The sequence below is a fragment of the Penicillium alfredii genome, assembly GCF_028826965.1.
Source record: "Penicillium alfredii strain IBT 34128 chromosome Unknown utg000004l_segment0_segment0, whole genome shotgun sequence".
NCBI lineage: Eukaryota > Fungi > Ascomycota > Eurotiomycetes > Eurotiales > Aspergillaceae > Penicillium > Penicillium alfredii.
In genome coordinates this window covers 1,060,113-1,074,267 of record NW_026622701.1, presented here as the reverse complement: position 1 = coordinate 1,074,267, position 14,155 = coordinate 1,060,113, and the positions used below count along the sequence as shown (strand labels likewise).

The window sequence follows — 14,155 nt, the reverse complement described above, 5'->3', positions numbered from 1 at the left end:
GGTTTGACCAGTCCCGGTAAATATAGGAGATGATCGAGGATCGAGCTCGGGTCTGCAGCCAGCCATACCCCACCGGTGTAGCTGGCTATTGGTAGACGCTACGCCCAAGGTTTGAGTGGGCTGAAGCGGCAGCTTCACCTTGAAGGATGCATTTGGCCCCTGTTCACACCATTCCTCGCTGGACATCTCTCGATGTTTTTTTCTCCAAACACCCATTCATTTTCATGGACAAAGAATCATGGCGTTCCTGGCCACATTGCCAATGGGAGTAAAAAAGTGCGGGAAGAAATTAGGCTTTGCCCAAACACGCCATCTCCACAACACCCGCCGCGCATTGGCTCATCCAAAAGCATGGCCCGAGACCTAATCTCCACACTATTGCGATCGCCGGATCAGATAGGCGGAAATGAAAAAGAAAAAAAAAAGAATATGAGGGATATTATGATTCCGTGGCTTATATCACCAATGGCCGTTTTTTTCATCTCACACACCGATCAAGCTGGAGTCTACTTGCACACAAACCCCCGTCAAGCGTCCGGCTATGGTCATTTATTTTCTAGCTGTCGCGGTCCACCTTCTGGCGGCCAGTGCCGCGACAGTCACTTATAACTGGAACATCACCTGGGTCACGGCAAATCCAGATGGCCAGCAAGACCGGCCGGTGATCGGCATCAACGGTCAGTGGCCATTGCCAGTTCTCAATTTCACCAAGGGTGACCGAGTCATCGCGCACGTCCACAATGCCCTGGGAAACGAAAGCACCAGTCTACATTGGCATGGATTTTTCCAGAACGGCACCAACCACATGGACGGACCACCGGCGACTACGCAATGCGAGATATCCCCGGGGACTACTTTTACTTACGACTTTACGGTAAGCCGTGGGCGTTTGTTTCTCTATCCATACCATTCTGAGACAATTCTAGGTTGATCAAACTGGAACTTATTGGTACCATTCGCATACCCGGGGCCAGTACCCTGACGGGTTGAGGCAAATCCTGACAATCCAGGATCCCGAAGATCCTTATACTGGCCATTACGATGAGGAGCGCGTTCTCACTTTATCGGATTGGTATTATGACCAGATGCCATCTCTCTTGCAGGGGTTTATCAACGTCCTCAATCCCACTGGGGCCGAGCCGGTACCAAATGCTGCGCTAATGAACGACACGCAGAATCTTACGATTCCCGTTGAGCCCGGGAAAACATATTTGTTCCGTGTGGCAAACGTTGGTGCTTTTGCGAGCCAATACTTTTGGATTGAGGGCCATTCCATGAAGATTGTCGAAGTCGACGGTGTCTGGACTAAGCCGGCTGAGGCGGACATGATCTATGTTGCCAGTGCGCAGCGGTATAGTTTTTTGGTGACCATGAAAAATGATACCAGCAAGAATTATCCCATTGTCGGGAGCATGGACACAGTGAGTCTTGTATAGAACCAACAGAGATTATCAACGGAGCTAATCATAGGAACGAAAAGGATCTCTTCGACAAAATTCCTCCAACGCTGAACTTTAATGTCACCAGCTGGCTGGTCTATGACGACTCAGCGCAGAAACCTGATCCGAGCCAGATAGACGAGTTTCAGCCTTTCGACGATTTCACGCTAGTTCCCGTCGATGGCATCGAGCAGTATGAGGCGGCAGACCATACCATCACCCTTGACGTGAAAATGGATAACCTCGGCAACGGAGCCAACTAGTGCGCCATCCCTTCAAGTCTAAACATAAAATGCAAGGCTAACATGCTATGAAAAGTGCCTTTTTCAATGACATATCCTATGTCATGCCCAAAGTCCCGACTCTCTACTCGGTGTTGACAACTGGCTCTGCTGCCACGAATCCGGTAGTTTATGGCACCGACACCAACCCGTTTGTCCTCCAAAAGGATGAGATAGTGGATATTATCTTGAATAATGACGATACTGGCAAACACCCTTTCCACCTGCACGGACACAATTTTCAAGTGCTTGCTCGCCCGTCCGATGACTCTGGCCACTACGACCCCAATAACCACACCAGCTTTCCTGCAGTGCCCATGCGCCGCGACACCCTAATTGTCTACCCTTCGAGTAACTTTATAATTCGGTTCAAAGCAAACAACCCAGGTATGCTGCTTTGTGTTAGATCCGGTTCGAGGAACCCAATGTCTAACGTGTGGTTTAGGAGTTTGGCTCTTCCACTGCCACATCGAGTGGCACATGGATTCGGGACTAACCGCAACGATGGTCGAGGCTCCGCTTGAGCTCCAGAAGACTCTTTCCATCCCCAAGGATCACCTCGAGGCTTGCGATGCTAGTGGCACCCTCAGGGCTGGTAATGCTGCGGGGAATACTAAAAACTTCGAGGACTTGACCGGGGCCAATCGTATGGTGTCTCCATTGCCAGAGGGTTTCACAGGCCGAGGTATTGTGGCCTTGGTGTTTAGTTGTATTGCAGCGGTCTTGGGACTGGCATCTATCATCTGGTATGTTCTTTGACTTTGATGAACTGGTGGATATTGAACTGATATGTGGTTGCAGGTATGGTCTGGCTCCGATCACCCAGACACCGGCTCAAAGTTGAGGTTTGCAACTACTTAGCTGAGATATAGAATGGCTTCCTTCCCCCCTGTTTCTTGTTCAGATATACTCAAAGCAAATAGTCATTTCAGTATGTGAAGAGCATACACACGATCAAAGCAGCCGCCTCTGTAGTATCGCACTTTTTACGTATATTCGAGCTGGGTAGACAGATTGAACAGAGGGTGGTGGAGAATGACATACTCATTTTCCCTGATCACTGCAGTACTTGTCGACAAGGTCATGGGGTCTGAGACCTTGAAGTCGTTCAGCTTGACTTTCCCAGCGTAGAAAATAAGCCATCTGTATGATATGGGGCACCGTGGAATAAAGAGCTGGACTTTGGGGCCAGCGGGGATCTGATACTTGGGTTACAAGGTCGGACTTCAAAACACTCTTGCTGACTGGGCGCTTTAGGTCAACCAAGGATCTTCAAGTAGCTGTCTTGCTGTCTTGCTGAACTCGCGATCGGTCGTAGTAGAAAACATTAGCAGTAATATCGACATTTTCAGCACTCTATGCTTATTATTCCTAGGTCTATATTAATAGAATACTTATTTGAATTAATCAGAGTTTCGCACTAAAGATCCCGGTATAGCCAACTTGTCGGGTAGGTACTATAGCCAAGTTTACCCGCGACTTAATCCCTATCATTGAACAGGTCTCCGATATACACGGATAGAATTGCTTCCGGTTGTAGTAAGGGAGAGTCTCCTTGTCAATAAGGGTATCCACCGGTAGGGTAATGAAAGAGCTATTAGAGACCGCTTTAGAGGAAGCAGGCTGTCTCCTAAGAGCATGTCTCCAAGCATTGAAGCGTGGTGCATCTATAGTGCTTTTTCCTAACTGGTAGCGTGCACAAAGTTGACGAGAAATAGTAGCAAGGAGAAGACTCGTCGCTAAAAACAATAGATGTCGACCAATTATTTGTCACATCGCCAATACTAGAACGCTCCCCTTTTCCCAAGGTCCACTTTTTCTCGCTTCCTTCATGTCCATTAAAATGGCCTCACTGCTCATATTAAGGTCTAAAGCTAACTGTGTGTCACTCTTAGGCTTTTGCATAACTAGTGCCAGCCAGTGGGACAGTCTATCTCGTTTACACCTATGAGTATAAAATGGAAGAAATAAGTGAAAAAAAAAAAAAGATGAAGATACAGTATTCAAGTCTAACCGAAAGAATTAATACTAGCAAAGATAAGTGAATAAGAGAACGACTACACCTCGGCAGTTTGCCGTGTTGAGTGGTATTTGGGGTGGAGTCAAGGGCACGGATAGCCCTACATCCCCGCATCCCTTCCCCGACATCCCACTTCCGCGTGGGGGGGTGTTGAAGCCAGGGCTTTATTATTCACTTCCCCTCAACAACTCCCCGAGGTTTTTAGATACACGCACTATTTCTGTTGGACACAATGACAATCCCTGGCGTCACCCTGCCCCCATACCCCCTCCATGAGTCGGTCAAGGACCTGCTCGACCCGGAGTATGTCGCATTCTACAACCAGCATGTTATCAACAACCAGCAGGTGCACCTCCAGCCCGTGGAGGCCTCGCGCACAAGTGGTGTCTTGATCCCAGGTGCCGGGCCCATGCTGGAAGTGGGCAAGACTCAAGATCTGAGCGTCTCGAGACGCGCTACTGAGGGCCCTCCAGTTCCGATCCGCTGTTTTACACCCAAGGGCGAGGTGCCCACCGGAGGATGGCCAGTCATGCTGTATTTTCATGGCGGGGGATGGGTGCTGGGCAATATTGACACTGAGAACGTGGTGTGTTCGAACTTGTGTGTGCGCGGCAACTGTGTGGTGGTCACGGTGGATTACCGGTGAGTGGACTTGATTGTGATGTTTGAGTTGCAAAAGCACTGAGCATTGACTGACTGGTTTTTTTTATCGAATGACAGCCTTGCACCTGAAAACCGCTGGCCTGCCGCGGTGCACGATTGCTGGGAAGCGCTACTCTGGCTCCTCGCTGATGGCCCCGCCGCGCTGTCGATCAACACGTCAAAGATCGCAACAGGTGGCTCGTCCGCTGGCGGAAATCTCGCCTCGATCATGACCCACAAGGCATTGACCCTGTCGCCGCCAGTACATTTCCAGGCCCAGCTCCTCTCCGTCCCCGTGACAGATAACACGGCCACTGTCGCCAACAATGAGTCCTATCGGCGCTACGAACACACCCCGGCTCTGCCTGCTCCCAAGATGTACTGGTACCGTGATCACTACGTGCCTAATGACGCCGACCGCACCAACCCGGAGGCTAGCCCGCTGTTCTATAAGGGCGATTGGGCGCAGCTACCGCCGGCGTTGGTCATGGTTGGTGCGCTCGACGTGCTGCGTACTGAGGGTGAGCAATACGCCGAGAAACTGCAGAAGGCTGGCGTCGAGGTGGATCTCCAGGTGATGAAAGGAATGCCGCATCCATTCTTGGCTATGGACGGTGCACTGTCCGAGGGAAAGAGGTGTATTACTTTGATGTGTGATGCACTACAAAAGGCTTTCTGGAGCTAATAGGGGGCGCTGCTGTGTGAAATAGTAAGGCGTATTCATATTGTTGAGGGGCGGCGGTATTGTTCAACAATATAGAGTCAAGCATACCACCAATAGAGAGGTCTATAGATAGGACTTTGGAGACTACCTAACAGGTCCAGAGTTTTTGATTATCCTAACTGGCGAAATGAAGCTTATTCTATCCTCGAATAGTCAATTCCTTTAAGCTACAATACATCCCATGCACCATTTCAAACTCATCACATACTCCGGAATCATCTCATCCGGCCGTTCATCCAAGCCACGCAATTCAACCCGGGACCATCCATCGCAAAGTCTCTCGTGGCAATTATCAAAAGTCAAACACAGAAAGAAGGTAATTTTAAATGAGTCATTGACGCACACCACAATGCATTACTTCCTGTCAGCAAAGAGATCTCGCCATGACCATCCCATTCAGAAACAGGTGACACCGAAACCGCAATGAAACCAACAACGTAAAAGAAACAACAAGTGTATTGCAACCGGCTGATCAACTTCCGATTGTCGAAGACCTCCAGACCCGGAAGGATCGGCAGCTCTTTAACTCTCTGGTCCTTTTTTGGGGAAAGCCTGTCATGAGGCATGCTTAACAGACTTAGGTTCAAATGCAGATCCGGTATGACCATGTGCAACCAGCAGATGACATGAGTGCAGCCGAGGTGGGGTGAAAAGAGATATTAGAGTAGGACAGTGACGATTGTCGGTAGTTCGGAGTGTTTTGACTGATCTACTTCCTTCGATGCCCGCTATACTTTAGCATCATCCGGATCGACTATTCAACGTTAGTGGAACGTTACTGCAGAACATCAACCTCCCACATAATTGGCTGTCATGGGGTTCGGTCCAGGAAGATTGAGTTTTTAGGGTTGTTGGCCAATGGTTTACTGCGTCCTGCAATGCAACCTGCCGACATGCGGCCAGTCTGGAGATTTTGCGGCGGTTTTATGAATTCCAACATTGTATAATTTTATGTCCATATGCACACTCCAATGTCTTCTTGAAGTGCCGTGGTCCCGGGGGATGTATTTTATGAATAACATAAAAGCACCAGATATCATTTATCGTTCCGGAGTATGGCTTGCGAGTAATTCATTCCTTGACACTCTATGTGCAAGAACTGATCACCGTCCGTCATGTTGACTGATTATACCAATATGCCTTTATGGGCTGAATTTCTCCCTCTATGTGGAATTTTGATACTCGGCCCTATACTTCTGCTTTATGTTCTCCAATTTAAATCATCCAGCTTCCCCCTCATCAACCCCAAGAGGCCATTCGAATTCAACGCCGTCAGAGCAAAGAAAATATTTCTCAGCGATGGACACAACTTGATCAAGAGTGGTCTATCAAAGGTGTGTGAAATATTTTCCAGTCTATATATTTTCTGCCTATATATTCAGTCAAACATCGCAGTGGCTGACCCTATGTTCAGTCTAGCATCTTTCGCCTTTTCGGCGACAATGGATATAGAACTGTCTTGTCACCTAAGTACGCAGACGAGATTCGAAGCCATCCAGCCCTAAGCTTCAGTAATGCTATTCGCCAGGAGTTCCACGGCAATATCAAGGGGTTCGAACCATTTAAGCAATTCTCTGTGGGAAATGAGGTCTTTCAAGATGCGGTACGCATGAAGCTTACACAGGCACTTGGTAAGTTTTCAACTGAGAGCACTCGGAGAGCGGCTGACGTCCCCTGGCGACACAAGGAAGCGTGACAAAACCTCTGGTAGAAGAGACATCCGCTGCCCTCCAAACAAATTGGACCGATGACCCAGGTAGCCCGACGCTCCCCTCCTGACCGAGACCCAGTCTAATAATCCACAGAATGGCACGAATTTCCTATCAAGGCCAGCATCCTCAAGCTCGTGGCCCAGCTGTCCTCCAGGGTTTTTCTGGGAGACCAAATCTGCCACAACCTAGCCTGGCTCCGAGTCACCGTCGACTACACGGTCCACTCCGTGCGTGCAGCCGAGGACTTACGGCTCTGGCCCAGTATCATGCGGACCCTGGTAGCGCCGTTCCTGACTTCATGTCGCAGAATGAAATACGACTTTGACGAGGCGCGGAAAATCATCATCCCCATTCTGGAAGAGAGACGGAAACGGCAAGAGGCTGCGCTGCGCGATGGCAAACCTCCCAAGCGCAATAATGATGCCATGGACTGGATGGAGGAGATCGCCAAGGGCCGACCATATGACCCGGTTGCCATTCAGCTGACCTTTTCTGTGGCTGCGATTCATACCACCTCCGATATGATGACCCAGGCGTTGTATGATCTCTGTGGGAGAGATGAGCTGGTAAATGCGCTCAGAGAGGAGATTGTATCGGTGATCCAGGCTGAAGGGTGGAAGAAGACGGCGTTGTATAAGCTCCAGCTGATGGATAGCTTTTTGAAAGAGTCTCAGCGACTGAAACCGATTAATATTGGTGGGCCGGCACATCTTACTGGTTTATTTATTTGATGATTCTGACCAGTCTCAAGTATCCATGCGACGCCTTGCATCGGAGCCCATTCAGCTTAGCGACGGAAACAAGATCCCCAAGGGCACCTCGCTGATGGTATCGGGCGACTGGATGTGGGATCCAACATTTTACGAGAACCCGGACACATTTGATGCCTACCGGTTCTTAAAGCTGCGTCAAACCCCCGGCCGCGAAACTTCCTCTCATCTGGTCTCGCCGTCGCCCGAGCATCTGGGATTTGGTCTGGGGAAACACGCTTGTCCGGGACGATTCTTTGCTGCCAATGAAATCAAAATTGCCCTGTGTCACATCCTGCTCAAATATGACTTGAAGCTCCCAGAAAACTGTGTTCCTCAGCACCGAAAGTACGGTCTTGCGCTCCAGGCTGATCCAGAGGCAAAGATCATGGTCCGCCGTCGCCGCGAGGAAATCAATCTGGGCAACACCGACCTCTAACTTCTATAAAATTTCCCCATGACTGGGCTCTTTCCTTTGGTCATGGACTAGAGATTTTACAGGAAATGATCCCGACAGGCCATGGCCAATATATCGCAATCGGTTGTCCCCAACACCTCCTCTGCCAGCTTGTTATTGGCCTTGGCTTCTCCCATATACTGATGTGGCTCTTTTAATTTACTATGGGAATGTTTTAAGGCGCTCTTCTTCCGGGAATATGTTTGCTTACGGCACTATGCTCGAACATTATCAAATTGCAGGTTATATACAATACCCAACACTCTACGCACAAGCTAAAAGCTAAAAGCGATATACGCTTCAGTATTCTATAATTTATTTGGTCTTTCACTGTCTAGAAATATTCTAGAGTACTGACCAGAGGAATATCTCTAGGGTAGGTATGTATCCATTATGGAAGCTTGCCTGAACGTAAATATGTCAGACCTGTTTCTATCGTTCTTTATGTCTTAGATCTTAACTAATTAGAAAGCTCTAGAATATATAATTTTGGTCAGCCAAGATGTATTCCATTATTGTCATGTTTTGCTGTTTGTAAGACTGTGGTGTTCACGTTAAGCACTCACCCAATAATGCGGGTCTCCGCCTTTGGTGTTTGTGCAAGGATGTATAATTTAGGTGTTATTTGGCTAGAAAGAACATGAATTCTGCAGTTAACCTCATATTCATTCTATGATTAGTTTGTTTTGTTCACTTGCTAGCTTTTCTTACATTGGAGCTTAGCACGTTAGACAGCGGTGCTTGATGCATTGCATAGTCTAAACGGTTTCTACTCTTTCCAACGTTTTCTCTCCCCCCCCCCCCCCTTTTTTTATTTCTTTGTGTTGCCCTGTTTGCCCTCTTGAATATGGATTGTGCTTTTGTGAATTCTCATAGATATCTTTCGCTGAATCAAGACCATCATGCTACTCTTTCAACCAGTGTTAGACTTAATTTCACCAAGCTTATTCATTCCTATTTTCACGATGGAAGTCAGCAATATATTCTATATGGCAACAGCCCTAGGGGTTGTTGTTCCAGTTGCTTCTGCTTTGGATATCAATTCAAAGAACAATGTTGCTGTCTACTATGCGAGTCTCCAACCTCTAACTATTAGTGGGAATAATGCTAATCCTTCGAATCAGGGCCAAGGCGCAAACCAACCACGCCTTAGCCATTTCTGTCAGGAAACATCAATTGATATCATCAATCTGGGATTCATCAACTTCTTCCCTCTCGCTGTTAGTGAATGGCCCGGATCCAACTTCGGGAACCAATACAACCGCACCTTCTACCCGGACACCGAGCTCCTCGAGGAGTGTCCCCAGCTCTGGGAAGATATCCCCATATGCAAAGCTATGGGAAAGACAATCATGCTTTCCATTGGGGGCGTTAATTCCACAGACCAAGATGCTCTGGCAGATGAGAATGCAATTTGGTTTGCCGATTTCTTATGGTATTCGTTCGGTCCCTACAATCCCAGCGTCAAGGTATTCTTCCCTCGTCCATTCGGCAATGCCCCGGTGGACGGATTTGATTTTGATATTGAGAACAACGGCGGGTCAGGTATGCTGCCAAGTATCTTAGCATCTCGACTTTTATCTAATCTAACAAAACCCAGGATATGCCACCATGATCAACCAGTTAAGCCTGCTCTATACGCAGTATCCCGACCAGATATTCTACATCTCAGGTGCCCCACAGTACGATATTCCAGACAAGCAGCTTGGAAATGCCATTGCCAATGCCGCATTAGATTTCATCTGGGTTCAATTTTACAACACCCAAGGCTGCTCGGCGCGCGACTTTGTGCACGGCACCGGCCATTACAACTATGCCGAGTGGGTGGATGTACTCAAAAATAGCAAAAACCCCTCGGCAAGGCTTTTTGTTGGGCTTGCGGCAGCTGAAAGCGCCGCAAAAGACGGGTACTATTTGAGTCCACTTGAGGTGAAGACTCTGGTGAAAACATACATGAATTTGTATCCGGATACTTTTGGTGGAATTATGTTATGGGAGGCTACAGCGGCTGAAAACAACATGATTGACAGACTCACCTATTCCCAGCACATGAAACGTATCCTCGATGACAGTGCTGCTGCTCTCTCACATACATCAACGCTCGCTACAAGTGTGACACCTACGCCAAGTACCTCTACCTCGAAATCCCATTTGAATTCATCAGTTTCTTCCGCGACAACAGCAACATCGAGCACTTGGAATATTTCTTCGAGTCCCTTACCTACAAATGCACCGCCCTCTTCTTTGTCGGTTACTTCCACGTCTCGTGTATTTCTCCCACCCAGCTCTACAACCCCCTCCAGCCAGCAAGATTCTTCCAGCATGCCTGCTAAACCTTTATCAACTGGGACAGAACGTTCATCTGCCTCATTTCCTGGATCCAAGGCCCCGGGTAGCTCGAGTGGACCAGTGATCAGCAAATCGAGTCCCACAATGACCCCAAGCTTGTCATTCTCGCCAGTGAAGCCGACAGGGCCTGGATCTGTGGATTCGTCGAGATTACCATCTGCGTCTGTTGTCCCAACTTCATTATACAAGCCAACCGCCTCAAGCACAGGCGGCCAGAGTGGAAGCTCTTCGAAGTCATCTGCTTCATTCAATATATCATATTCCGTGCAAACCACACTTGACAGCTCAACCAGCTCAACGGATGGAACACATATTTATACAGCATCGAAAACTTTGCTTGGTCCTAAAAGAGGAGGTCCATGGTCAGTCAGACCGTCACCGACGTCCACTGTTCATATCCCCAGTACTACTTGCCGTGAACCGGCCACTTCTAATACTACTTTGGATAGTGTCTCCCATATTTTACAGGCGGTGCGTCCCGGGCTTGTTTGGCTGGTGTCTGTGGTATCTTCCTGTCTATCTTGATTTCTGTGCCTGTGCTCATGTAATATTGGAAGTGGTTGAAGAAGCTCAAGATCAAGCCCAAGCGCTCTAAGGGGAAGACGGAGGTCAATTCTGAAGAAGGCAGGGGGGAGGAAGAAGAAGAAGAAGAAGAGGACGATGAGCTCTGATGGCTCTTGATTTGAATAGACTGGGAGTTTGGTGTTCATGATGATGTTGATGTTGAGATATCCTTTGCTTACATTGCGGCTGTTTCCCCGCACCGCGGACCTCGGCTGCGGGGACTCCAACTTTCACATTCAACCACTTCATAACCCTAGACCCTAATATGTGGCCTTCTTGTTTGTGTATTTTCTACTGCAACACTGCAAAACTGCGAACAAAATGGCTGCTCCTCCCTTAAAAGGCACCCGAGTCATTGAGCTGGCAGGCCTAGCGCCAGGTGTGTGTGACGGCGATGGAGACAGGTTGAGACGAAACCACTAACGGCCCATGGCAGGCCCATTTGCCGGTCTTCTCCTCGCCGACTACGGCGCCTCCGTTCTTCGTATCGACCGCCCCTCAACCGCGAGTGCGGACCAGCTAACTCGACGCAAAAGCTCGATCACCCTCGACCTCCGTGACCCCAACTCACGGAGTGTTCTGCTACGTCTCCTCACGGCAGCCGATGTCCTGATCGACCCCTTTCGGCCCGGCGTCCTCGAACGCCTGGGTCTTTCACCGACAGAGGTCCTGCTGAAACACAACCCGCGACTTATCGTTGCGCGCATGACGGGTTTCCGACGCGACGGCAAGTACAAGGACATGGCCGGACACGACATCAACTACATCGCCGTGTCGGGGGTGCTGTCGATGCTTGGACGAGCTGGAGATAAACCCTTTGCCCCGGGTAACATCCTCGGAGACTTTGCCGCCGGCGGCGCGATGTGTTTCCTGGGAATTCTGCTGGCGCTTATTTCCCGCGCTCATACCGGCCGCGGCCAGGTCGTCGAGGCTAATATGGTCGATGGCTCCGCATATCTCGCGACCATGCCACGACTTGCACTCCAGGGCTTCGCGTGGAACCAGCCCCGCGGCGAGAACCTCTTGGATAGCGGATGCCCCTACTATGACACCTACGAGACCAAAGACCCAGGGAAATATTTTGCGGTGGGTGCCCTAGAGCCACAGTTCTATGCGGCATTGCTACGCGGACTGGAGTTCGACCCGGCCACTACCCCAGCGCGCGACGACCGCGGGAACTGGTCGGCTCTCCGTGATCTCTTCACTCGTCGCTTCAAAGAAAAGACCCGTGCTGAGTGGGCGGCCATCTTTGATGGTACTGATGCCTGCGCAACCCCGGTTCTGGAGCAGAGTGAGCTCGAGGCTGTGGGGTATGACCAGCGTCCAGCGGTCCACTTGTCTCATACACCTGCTTTCTCTTTTAAAGCGGATGAGGGCGGTTGGACTGGTGGGGGTTTGTCACCCGGCGACGGCGGTCCCGAGACTCTCCGAGCATGGATGGGGTGGGAACAAGACAAGGACTTTGCTGTCCGGGAAGATGGGGCGCTGATGTCCCCAAATGGAAAGTTCAAGCTATGAGGTGGCTGTCTGAGTATGTAGGGTTTTGTCTGTTGGTATTTGTGGATTTTGCGGTTGGATGTATATATCCATGGACGCCTTTGAGATCCGACATAGCCAATAACCTAAACATAAATCTTGCTATTGTTGTGGGTATAGAAGGCCTATAGTCTTAGTCAAGATAATTTATATGAAACAAAATAATATCTAAGTGGGTGTTATCCAAATGGCTTGCATTTCCTTAGGCCATGTGGCATATCTGACACAGCATTACTTCCATGGTTTATTATAGCGGTCATCCGATAACAAAGAAGTTCAAATTGAGATATTCCTATGTTTAATATTCGCAAGATTACTTGTTTAAATAGTAAACGGAATAAATACTAGTGTATCCTTGAAGGTTTGATATGCGGGCAGGTATATTAGTGGTTGTTTTCTTTGTAGATATAAATAAAGCCAGTTAGACACAGATCTGCATATAACCCCTGTCACATTCCCGGTCCTACATGTAAGTCACAGTTCCACACTCCTACCTGTACCTGAATTCTGGGTGATGCACTACCTAGTCCCTGTCTTGCACTCAATGCAACAGCCCTGAAACATCTTGACGTCACCACTACGAATTTGCACCCGCTCCACCGTGGATCCATGGATTCCCTATAGTACAATGGGCCCACGTGCTGTGGCGTAGTCGGCTGTGCAATTTGAAGTAGATTTATTATTCAATTGTTCTATAATAACCTTGAGACAATCGAATTCAGTTTAGTGGTATTGCCTAATTTGTGATTAGGGCTATGCTTTATAAGGAAAGGGGATGTCTATGTTTCTTGAATATTCTCAACATCCTCGCCTTCAACATGTAAGACATAAATACTTGTGCTAGTAAATCATCTCGTAGGTCAAAATTTAGGTCAATGTATATCGCCATTGGAAGGTATTGGTATTTCTCATTTAATGACCTTCTACATCTTGGGGTTGAATCACCAATGTTCAAGCTATAGATCTTGGCTCGCAGCATTTAGTCAGGGGACTTGGGATTTCAAGAGAGTCAGGCAAAATAAAAGTTTAGAAAGAAGAAAATCCCTTATCTATTATGAACCGTGTTAAGCTCACGCAAACAAGCATTGATGATGGCGTGCGCGGTAGCCCCCACCTAGATGATCCTCACTATCAAGGAGAATGCCCAGTAGACCCTACTATGCACCCCTCACCTTATCCAAATGGCAGCAGATCCCTCGAAGCCCTCGTCTTGAGGGGTCTTGGGTGCTGGCATCGTTACTGTTCGCTATGCCATGGAGTTTTCAACCAGCTCCCAGCGTCTGTGGAATATGTGCCATAACAGGAGTAGCCATGTAGTCGACTCCTGATCCAGTGCATCAAACCCTATTATCTAGTGTCTGTCGGCTGGGAGAGGCTGGAGGCCCATGGCGCGTATCATCACGCTAAGGACTTGGGTCGAGGGGCCAGGAGCACCAGGGATTCTGGGGGATATTGCCATGGTATTTGACGGGACTCATGAAGCGAAAAGAATATTTTCAGAGCTCTTATAATGAGAATTCACTCTCAGATGAATCATACAAGAAATATGCAAAAATAATGCAAAAGCAAAGCAGAGGGGGATTGTGTGGCTGAGGGCGAAATGCTCCACCGGCCACTCCGTCGTGTTCCACGGCCAATCAGCGCGCATCCACCTCACCCCAAGACTGAACGGTTCAAGTCTC

At 48.8% G+C, this 14,155-nt stretch overlaps 5 protein-coding genes across 5 annotated transcripts; all 5 read left to right on the top strand.

Moving 5' to 3' along the window:
* Positions 1 to 541: 541 nt before the first annotated feature.
* Positions 542 to 2,564, top strand: fetC (putative ferrooxidoreductase Fet3; the record flags this gene model as incomplete). Its single annotated transcript, XM_056652633.1, has 6 exons — positions 542 to 874; positions 927 to 1,421; positions 1,481 to 1,701; positions 1,758 to 2,107; positions 2,166 to 2,466; positions 2,522 to 2,564. The coding sequence occupies 6 exons, from the start codon at positions 542 to 544 to the stop codon at positions 2,562 to 2,564; spliced, it is 1,743 nt and encodes a 580-aa protein (XP_056513700.1).
* Positions 2,565 to 3,972: 1,408 nt separating this feature from the next.
* Positions 3,973 to 5,067, top strand: NUU61_002050 (alpha/beta hydrolase; the record flags this gene model as incomplete). The annotated part of the gene is made up of 2 exons (XM_056652632.1): positions 3,973 to 4,382; positions 4,461 to 5,067. 2 exons carry the CDS (start codon positions 3,973 to 3,975, stop codon positions 5,065 to 5,067), a joined length of 1,017 nt encoding a protein of 338 aa, XP_056513699.1.
* A 1,154-nt stretch (positions 5,068 to 6,221) lies between these two features.
* On the top strand, positions 6,222 to 8,006 carry NUU61_002049 (cytochrome P450; the record flags this gene model as incomplete). The annotated part of the gene is made up of 4 exons (XM_056652631.1): positions 6,222 to 6,440; positions 6,521 to 6,737; positions 6,912 to 7,514; positions 7,570 to 8,006. 4 exons carry the CDS (start codon positions 6,222 to 6,224, stop codon positions 8,004 to 8,006), a joined length of 1,476 nt encoding a protein of 491 aa, XP_056513698.1.
* Positions 8,007 to 8,989: 983 nt separating this feature from the next.
* On the top strand, positions 8,990 to 10,357 carry chiA1 (class III chitinase ChiA1; the record flags this gene model as incomplete). Its single annotated transcript, XM_056652630.1, has 3 exons — positions 8,990 to 9,569; positions 9,625 to 9,965; positions 10,097 to 10,357. The coding sequence occupies 3 exons, from the start codon at positions 8,990 to 8,992 to the stop codon at positions 10,355 to 10,357; spliced, it is 1,182 nt and encodes a 393-aa protein (XP_056513697.1).
* A 901-nt stretch (positions 10,358 to 11,258) lies between these two features.
* On the top strand, positions 11,259 to 12,455 carry NUU61_002047 (CaiB/BaiF CoA transferase family protein; the record flags this gene model as incomplete). The annotated part of the gene is made up of 2 exons (XM_056652629.1): positions 11,259 to 11,316; positions 11,374 to 12,455. The coding sequence occupies 2 exons, from the start codon at positions 11,259 to 11,261 to the stop codon at positions 12,453 to 12,455; spliced, it is 1,140 nt and encodes a 379-aa protein (XP_056513696.1).
* Positions 12,456 to 14,155: the final 1,700 nt, after the last annotated feature.